Below are 10,000 nucleotides of genomic sequence, written 5' to 3'. Positions count from 1 at the left end.
TTTTAATAGGAGTGGGAATTGGTGTATATATGAGTGGAACGACCTCACTGAGAATATTTGTTTTTCTATTTTTTCCATCCACACTAGCTAGGCTTGTTTGTAGATGGGTTTGATTTCAGCTAATAAGTATTGATTCTCTTGCGCTAATTAAGAGGCATATTGGAAAGTAAAGGTGTTCTTTCAACATATTCTTTTGAATTAGGCCCAATTAAGCACATTATGTGAGCAGAGTTCCTTTGCTGCCTAACTAATTAACAGGTGATTTGGAACAGAGATCCACTGGCGCACGCTATTGTGTGCATAGACATATGCACACACACATGCACACGCACACACACACACACACATAAACACACACAGAGACACACACATACATGCAAAACATGGACACACACATACACACACAGTTCAAAGCAGACCCTTGGGAGAGACAATGAGGCATCAATGCAGAATATCAAAACACTGTTTTACATGAACGTGAGGGGAAGTAAAAATGTGTTGTTATGGTTTTTCTTTTAAGGAGAAACTTTCTGGTTTTGGCTATTTTGCATAAAAGCTTGTGTGGTTTGATGTAGACACTCCACAAAATGTTGCCTTTTACATTTTATCTTTTAAATGAAAATGGACTTGGTCCAATCCAGATGCAAAAATGCGGAACCTCCAAGGGTTCTGCAAGAAAATACATTTATTTTATCTGCCATTCAACAGTGACTCCACTGCAAGGTGGGACTCATTTTGCTATCTCCTGATTGTAATACATCCTTAGCAAATCCGGTGTGTGAATAACTTTGATACTCACAACACATAGCAGAGTACGGAACAGTAATATTGCACCAACCTTGGGAGCTTTATTGAGAAGATTCGGTCACACACTCATTTCAATCTTACTGCTTTCAAATGACAGTTTCTCTTTCACTACCTCCTCTAGTCAGTGAAGGATGCTGGTCCACTAGCCTCTTCTGCTTTTTTGTCCAGGCAGACTTCCAAATTAATATCCGCTTTAGTCCAATCAATATGGCCTTCTGCAAAACAAAGAAAGATTGAAACTATTCAATAAGCATTTGAGACCCAGGAGGATAATAGAAATGCAGACTTGAGCGGTCGTGCTGCTATTGTGATGCTGGTGTGATAGGGTGGGCGGGTGGGTCGGTGTTTTTTTTGTTTTTTTGTGGGAGTGGGGGGGATTGTATGGAATTCTCTTCTGGGAAGAGATATATATAAATAAGTTACAATTGACACAGCAGAGGAACTATCGTGTGAATTGCCTTTGATGCAAGAACAAACCTCAAACAAATTATTCTATTTTTTGCTTTCCCAGCAGCCCTTGATCTGGTGGAAATTGGATCAGGATCCTTCTGCGGGGGATATAAGGCGCAGTGTACACGAGCGCACGTCTGCCATCGCCGCCGTTTCTCCTCGCTTCCTCGCGTGCACATGTGTGTGTGTGTGTGTGTGTGTTTGTGTGTGTTTGTGTGTGTGTGTGTGTGTGTGTGTGTGTGTGTGGATGGGGCTTTTTTAATTAGCTCGGAAACTCAAGGTTTATCTAATTCCATGTGCACAAAAGGGGATGCTTTTGAGAGCGCGCAGGCTTGCAGGGTTTGGCTGAAATTGAGTTTTTCTGAACCGATGCTAGGATACGGACAGCTGGTGATCAATACAACGCGATTTATCACGATGATTAATAATGATCTTTAGGACCAGACGCTCCCCAACGTACCGCCAGTGTCTGGTATTCGGTTGAACCAGCGTCTCATTATGCCTAATTGCAGTCTCTCTCTCCAACATGCTCAGGATTCATCCACACATATCACACCAAGATATAAAATTACGAAACATGATAAAACAATACGGAAAATAATCAAAAATGTTCGCAAAACATGATATAACAAATTTACGCAAACGCTATCCATGCGGTTCGCGTCAACGCTGACAAGCTCGCAGGTAAAGTCGAAGTCGAACATTTCCAGAGCAGCAGCAGGTCTGTGCTTACAGGAAGCCATGCTGAATAATGGAATGATGGAGTGAGTGGGTTATTGTGACAGCTGCATGCTTACCGAAAGCAACGGGTATCGGTAATTGTAATGAGAACATCTGCTCCCCCATGCTGAAGAATAACACTAACCTCTTGCTCATCTCCGCAGACCTAAAGGCCTGAGTGCTCCATGGGGGTCACTGAGAGTTCAGTTCTGATACACAGGTTTTTTGTTATTGTTGTTTGTTTGTTTTTTTTTGGGGGGGGGGTTGTAATTATTTTGGTTTATGTTTTGTTTTTGTCTACATGTGCTGTTGTCATGAATGCATCAACTCTTGTTTATGCATTTGGTATTCATATACTTAATTCTGGATGTGTGGCATCGAATTATGTTTATGTATGTCTATGCTAGTGACACTGTGTGTGTATGTGGTTTGTGGATGCATAAATAAAAATGTGTATGTGTGTTAGAGATGCGCGGTTCGCGGTTACAGCCGCGGATCGGGCGAATGATGTGAAGAAATATAATATTTTAATTCAATTCGGGCGGGTGGTGGTTGAACCAGTCAAACGCATCACCCATATACATTAAAACAACCAGCGGATGGCGGGCGGGTGCGGTTTTGAAAATTGGTCAAAAAACGTTGGTGAGGATGGATGGCGGGTGGATGATAAGTTTTGCTATGCGGTTACGGTTGAAATAATAGCCCATCCGCGCATCTCTAATGTGTGTGTGTGTGTTTGCCTGAATGTGTTAGGGAGGTTGTGTGCAACTTGTAAGCATGTGTGTCTTGTATACATATTTGCTCTATTTGTATAACACTTTGTGTGTGTGTGTGTGTGTGTGTGTGTGTGTGTGTGTGTGTGTGTGTGTGTGTGTGTGTGTGTGTGTGTGTGTGTGTGGTGTTTTTGTGTGTGCATGTGTGTGTATGTGTGATTGAATATTCATGTGATTGAACATGCATGTGTGTGTGTATGTGTGTACAGTATGTATGCAATAGTGGACATTGTCCCCAACCTGTTTCTCCATCCCTTGTGAGATTGGGCCCCTCTCTCTCTGTCCTTTCCTGCGCGGGATCGGGATGTGCTCCAGGGGAGCTGTTTGGAGTGGGGCGCACTGGCGGAGTATCGCATGTCTCCATTATTGATATGTTGTGATATGGAGATGCTGTCCAGGCTTATTTGTGCTGGCAGGCCAAAGTGCTGTGCCCCCCGCTGGGATCAAACAAATGGCCCGGTTGACTTACACAAGCGCCGTGTCGTGTGGTGTCACCTCCGACCCCACGGCTCTGGCAGCCATCTGCAGCTCAGTCAGCGGGCAGTGCAGACCTGGCAGGAACCTCCAACTCTCCACCTCGCTTTTGCTCTCTCACTTTGTCTCTCTCTCGCTTTCTCTCTCGCTCCATCCCTCTCTCCTCTCTCTTGCTCTCTATCCCTCACTCTCTCACTCTCTTTCCTCTCTCTTTAGCTCCCTCCTTCTCTCTCTCCCTCCTTATCTCTCTTCCTCTCTTTCTCTCACACTCTCACTCTCTAACTGCCCCACCATCTCCTTCTATCCCTCTTTTTTCTTTTTCTTCATGCTCTCACTAACTTGTGTCATGTCTCTCACTATCTTTTTCTCTGTATTCCTTTCTCTCTCTCTCTCTCTCTCTCTCTCTCTCTCCTCTCTCTGTCATTCATCGTTGCAGGATAGAGACAGGGCCCTGCAGGCAGTACCCATGCCTTTGTTTTTTTCCTTCTCTCCGTATTGTTGTGCGCGTCTCATGCCTACTCCTCTCTGTACAGGCTTTGGCTTGCTCATTTTCTGTCTTTTACTGCCTCATATGAGCTTCACACTCTGGCTCTCTCTTCCACCCTCGGTTGGATCCTCCATCTTTCTCACATTACTTTACAATGCACACACACGCACGCGCACACACACACACACACACACACACACACACACACACACACACACACACACACACACACACACACACACACACACACACACACACACACACACACACACACACACATAGGGCCTTGTGTGGCCCAGCTGCGCCCCACTGTCAAAGCTGAAACCCAACAGTGTCTCTCTTTTTCTCATCTTCAAACTGCATCTCTCTCTCTCCCCCCTCCCTCCCTCTCTCCCTCTCTCCCTGTGAGAGCGCAGTGTCTGTCTCTTCATCCTTCTTCCTCCCCCTCTCCAGCACTCTTCAGCCAAAGACCTGAAATCCTTCATTTTTATCGCTGCTGGACCGGCCGTTTACAGTCAGGCCTCTTTATTAAAAACCATATTTCAGAGCGTGACTCCGCAGAGGGAGAGCGATCGGGCTCCAGGGCGCTGTGCCACCAGGATGGGGCGTGGGGGGGAGATGGAGGACAGGGTCTCTGGTTCTTCCTCGACTGGTCACACTGACCTGATGAGTGTTGAGGGAATGTCTCCATCGAGAGAGAGAGTGGTTTAAAAGACTTTATTGAGCCAGTGTTTAAACCGTTACATTTACTGCAGTTAATGCGATCGAATGTCCAACCTAGAAAACCTGTCACATCTTCAGATTACTGCAAAAATAAATCTGCAATACAAGCTTAGTGGAAGGCTCTCTATTTCCCCCAAACAAAAGTGCAAGAATATGATTTATTTCAGTCTGCCACTCCAACCTCCACTCTTTAATGTCCTATTCTTTCTATCTGAACCTCAAAAAACAGGGTTGAGAGAGAGAGAGAGACTGTCTGTTCCCACAGTCACACAGCGAGTGATCACAGACAGGCCTGAGAATGTGACACATCACTGGGTCCATCTGTTTGGTGTTTGGTGGAGAGTGGTGTGTGTGTGTGTGTAGGGAGGTGTATAACAGTGTGTGTGTAGTGGTAATGCTCTCAGATTGGAATGGCTTACTTTACACTTAACAAGCACACACCAACTGTGCAGGAAAAAAGGACAAAAAATAAATAATAAAACAAATGAGAGCAAAAAAAAATTCTACAGTGCTTGCAAAGATGCCTCATTTAGCTTATGCCCTAGGAGCGAAATGGTGATGCGTGGGATTTCACTGCACAAGTCCCCCATTACATCATCTGTCAATCGCCTAAACGCTTAGCCCCTGATTGGTGAGTCCCTAGAGGAGGGGCTGTGACATATATCAATGTCTGCCCATTTGCTGCGGTTGAGCTGCATACTCAGTCAAATTAAGGTTGTAAATAACGCTGTATAAATCATACTGTGCTGGATAATCACAGATGTGGCCAGGGCACTCCCTTCTTATTTAGCTATTGTGTCTCTGCGTTTTAACTTCTAAATAGGCCCGTCATCGTGGAGAATGTATTTTTTATACTTCTCTCTCTTTTCTCTCGGGCTCTCGAGCTTTGGGCCGTTAAGGCATAAGGCCTTTTTAGCTGGACCTTATTTTTCTATCCTCTGCCGGTGACTGGATGGCATCAGGAGCCTGTCGGCGGTGGACAGACCTCGTTCTGGAAGAAAGCAGCACAAGGCAGGGGACAAGTTCTGTTGTCATGTGCTCCTGTCAAAATGTTCCACAAACCCCTCCACCCGTCCCCGCAAAAAAAAAAATGGAACATGTCAGGGACATCTCAAGATGTGTCTCTGGACAGGAGGCCTAGAGGGACCCAGGGGATGTGCCACCCCAGATGCAGCCTTGATGTAGACTTACAAAAGTAAACAGGGCAGAGAGAGCGAGAGCACCTCAACATAAAATTTTACGACCGGTGGTTTACATATTATGCATTTTACGATGCCCATTTAGCATGATCATTTCACCGTTACCTTGTAGCCGTGAGCTCATGTGATTTTGGCAGTATGGGTGGATGTTTCTTTTTTCTCACCTCTCGATGCCAAACAAAAACTTGTTAATATTCCGCTGCTTACCTATCTCTACCTCGCCCTAAGAGACCCACCTGCCTCCTTAGCGTTGATGAGTTCATGTTTGTGCCCCCCTGCCTGAGTGGGGCCCTTTTATCCACCTGGTGGGGAAGCTCAACCAGCTCTGACAGGCTTTTGGAAACCAAACATGCTGTTTTATCACGTCGCTTCAGTCTGAGCTCTCAGCTAAAAAGAGAAAAGAGGAATTAAAGAAAGAAATGGAAACACTTTTAGGAGGTAATATTGGAAGGAGGTTAAAAATATCAAACATATTGAATTAGCTTGTGCTGAGGAGAAAAGCTCACTTTGGGGCGTGTGGATCGTTTCCTGTCATCACTTTGCATCACCTTGGAGTCTCATCATCCACCCAACCCCCCACCCCTGAGTAGTTAATTTCGCCCAGCGTCCTGCACCTTACCTCTCCCAAGCTTCCCAATGCTAACTGAGTTACAGCAGTGCAAGTGGAGTTTACAACTGATGCATTGTTTTCGGAGTGAGTGAGAGAGTGAGGAGGAAGCATGAGACAGAGAGAGGGAGAGAGGGAGAGAGGGAGGGGGGTGGGGGGGGACAGAAAAAGGTGAAAGCACTGAGGGTGAGAGATAGAAGGAGACATAGAGACGAGAGAGAGTGAAAGAAATGGAGGATAGAGAGAGCAAAAGAGAGCGAGTGAGAGAGATAAAGTGGTAGCATGAGGGCCGGTGCCCAGCTAGAGTTGCTCCCAGGGGCCCATCTCCATCAGTGGGGGAGTCTTTAATGGGTCTGGGGTGGCACATGGGAAGATAGAGCACTCTATTAAGCATTTAAGCATGGCTTCAGAACGCTCCAAAGCATTGATAAAGTGCTGACGTGGCCAGGGCTTTATCGCTGTTCGTCAAAAACACACACACACGCACACTCTCTCATCCTCACAAACACACACACACGCACACTCTCTCATCCTCACAAACACACACACACATACTGTCCATTTCCGAAATAGTCTCCCTCTCTCTCGCTCTCTCCCAGTGGTTTACTGGAGGCGGATTATTCCCTGCTGTCCGAGCTGAGAGCGTGGATTAGGCAGGAAATCAGGTCATTATTGATCAGGCGCTCTCCTATAGTTCCGCTCCATGTACCAGCCGTCTGCTTTTTACATTCCACAGAAGTCTCCTTCCGGACGTACTTCCCATCATGAGCATTAGGCAGCAGAGAGCAATCTAATTGTGTGTGTGTGTGTGTGTGTGTGTGAGAGTGAGAGAGAAAGAGAGAGTTTTTTTTTCTGTTTTGTGTGTGCTATTGTGTGACTGTGGGCAGTTCAGTGTGCATTTGTTTGCTCACTTTTGTGAGTATGTGTGTGTGTGTGTGTATCAGGGTAGCTTTGTATGTGTATTTGTCTTTATGAATTTTGCATGTAGGATTCAGTATGAACCTCTATGTGTGTTTGTTGACTTTGTTCATCTGTTTGTGTGTATGTATGCATATGCATATCATTTGCGTGAATTTGAATTGTGTCCGTGTGTATTTGTATTCATGTTTACAAGTCTACAGTATGTGTACAGTAGCCTGTTTGTTTGCATACATACATCTGTATGTGTGTAGCTCTTAGCTTCTAAGCTAAAATGTGTTTCAGAGTATCTCATTGTGATTAAGATGTTTGGCTAACACAGCAGTGGTGTGTGTGTGTGTGTATTCGTGTGTGTGTGTGTGTCACAGTTAGCCTGTCCCTTCAGGCTGTGGAGAGCCACGCGCTGACAGATAGACGCAATAAATAAATGAGCACGATCCCTATCGCCAACATTTAAGGCATGAGCAGCACTGCGTTGTGTGTGTGTGTGTGTGTGTGTGTGTGTGTGTGTGTGTGTGTGTGTGTGTGATGGTGGTGCAGTGGGGGGACACGTCGCTCTAATGGCTGGTGCCCATGGAGTATTTAACCCAGCTAAGAGCCCTGTGTATATCAATGTGTCCAGCCCCGTTAGCCTGTCAGGCAGACATGAGTGTGGGTGGTCTGGTCTGCCTCAGAGAGGGATGAAGAGGTTCTGAGGGGCCCTGGATGCTGAATACTGGATGCTGCATCCTAAATAGCTGCACCGTTTAGGTTTTCAAGGTGGTCGTTGTAGGGCTTGGCTCAAGATGCACTGTAAATATACCCTATTTGGGAGCAGTGTGTTTATGTTTGTGTATGTCAGTGCTGTTTGTGTGTGTGTCTGTGTGTGTGTGTGTGTGTGTGAGTGAATATTTATGTGTGTGAGTGTGTGTTTGTGTGTGTATGCATACAGCGGTCTGTGGCATGTTGTTTGGATGTCTCTGTGTGTGTGAGGGTGTTTTTGTGTGTGTGTCTGTCTGCGTGTTGTGTGTGTATGTGCTTTCATGATTTGTATGCACATTTCCGCATTGTCTCTCATATATGTTTGTCTCTGGTGTGTGTGTGTGTGTTGGTATGTGTGTGTGTGTGTGTGTGTGTGTGTGTGTGTGTGTGTGTGTGTGTGTGTGTGTGTGTGTGTGTGTGAGTGTTTGTGTATGAGTGTGTGAGGTGAGTGTGCGTGTGTGTGTGTGAGAGTGTGCGTGTGTGTGTGTGAGAAAGAGAGAGAGAGTGAGTGTGTGTGTGTGTGTGTGTGTGTGTGTGTGTGTGTGTGTGTGTGTGTCCCTGTGTTTCCGTGTCCAGTCAAGTGCTATGTCCCTGGCTCCCATCCTTGCTGGCAGACTTGCTTTACAGAGCGACGCACCCCCAGGTCTCCCTGCAAGGCAGTGTGGTCTGGAATGCCATTCGCCTCGGGGCGGACGAGCGTGTTGATATGTTGGCCAGTGTCTTATCAGTTTGTCTCTTTCTGACCACAAGGATGGACGCCTTGATGCCCTTCGCTCCCTCCTCTGCCGATTCCCTCCTGCCCTCCTCCATCTCCTCCACTGCTTTCCACAGAACACTAACACACAGACAAGAGAGTGCTGGGGGGCATTGAGACAGGGAAGAGGAGAGTGGAGGAAAAGGTGGGTTCCCAGGTGTTAATGAATAAGGCAGCACATGGCAAGGTAGACGACAGGTGTCTGGAGAGACTATGGTCTGTGAAGGTTGCTTTTCTTTTCTTTTTCTATTGCTGTTGTTGTTTTTGAATCTCTCTCGCTTTGTTAACCTGAAAATAATTGAGACAGGACCTGGTGCTCTCTTGATGCTGGTTTGTCTTTTTCATGCTCCCTTCTTTCTTTGTTCCTGTTTTGGACATTTTTGCTATTGTTTTTTTTTTTTTTTTTTTTCGTTTTTCTTTTTTTATCATAGTGCAATAAATCTTTTTTGAATTTTCTCTTTTCTCTCCTCCCCCTCTCCTTTTGCCCTGATCCTAGGTCCGCTCACAAAAAAACACGATGAGTCTTCAATGAACCGGCCGAGGGATGAAGGTATTTTTCTTGCATGTTTTCGTTCTTCTTTTTTGCCGTCTTTTTTTCAGAAATCTTTTCCGGGAGGGGATAGCCAATCTCATTCTTGCAAATCACTGTCACACACTTGTCTCACATCTTACTAATAAGCTCAGCGCCTACTTCAAAGGAACCTGTATCTTTCATTCAATTTGGTTCCAGCTCACTTTGAAAAGATATCAGAAGTGCATTAGCAAAGTCACTTATGTAAGGACGTAAACATCCATGCATACATGCATACGCCCATCTTCTTACACCTCTCCTCCAGCCTATCCTTCACCACCACCTGCACTTCATATTGGATTGCATTCGTATTCTGTCCTATCACATGATGCAATTTTGAATCTTTTCTTGAATTTAACATTTTTGCTATCTTATCTTATTTTGCTGCCATTTTCATCTTGTTTTTTGACCGTTATTGTCATTGTACTCATAGCAGATGGTGTTGTTGTTGTGGTTGTGGTTAGCTGTTAGTTAATTTCATTAATTGTTTGGTTTTACTGTAATTGCTTGTTGGAATTTAGTTTTTAATACCTTCACTTAGTGTCCGCATGGGTCAGTCTGAATGGGCACTCAGGAAGTGAAATAGTTCTCAGAACTGCAGCATAGAAATAAACCAAGCTTTTTGATTGGTCACGGCCAATGGCTTGATGGGAGGGATCTTGTTGACAGAGCACAGGAAGTGAGTGAGAGCATTGCATTGCCATGGTAACTAATCTGGCCCATGCCCAGAGTGTTTATTCCTGCCCTGTGCCCTTAATCTGCCTCCCCCTGACCCT

At 45.4% G+C, this 10,000-nt stretch overlaps 1 protein-coding gene across 3 annotated transcripts in view; it reads left to right on the top strand.

Annotated features, from left to right (window-relative positions):
• nlgn2b (neuroligin 2b) overlaps positions 1-10,000 on the top strand; it is a 39,693-nt gene that overhangs the window by 3,656 nt on the left and 26,037 nt on the right. For 2 of the 3 annotated variants that reach the window (XM_048235949.1, XM_048235941.1), the window contains exon 2: positions 9,150-9,203. The exons of the other annotated variant lie outside the window; for it this stretch is intronic. In XM_048235949.1, coding sequence (XP_048091906.1) covers positions 9,150-9,203 — 54 coding nt within the window. The remainder of the gene's footprint in view (positions 1-9,149; positions 9,204-10,000) is intronic. 3 annotated transcript variants of the gene reach the window in all.

This window comes from Alosa alosa, chromosome 2 (genome assembly GCF_017589495.1).
Source record: "Alosa alosa isolate M-15738 ecotype Scorff River chromosome 2, AALO_Geno_1.1, whole genome shotgun sequence".
NCBI classification, from domain to species: Eukaryota; Metazoa; Chordata; class Actinopteri; order Clupeiformes; family Clupeidae; genus Alosa; species Alosa alosa.
The sequence above is the reverse complement of the archived record's forward strand: the minus strand, read 5'-3'. Positions and strand labels throughout refer to the sequence as shown.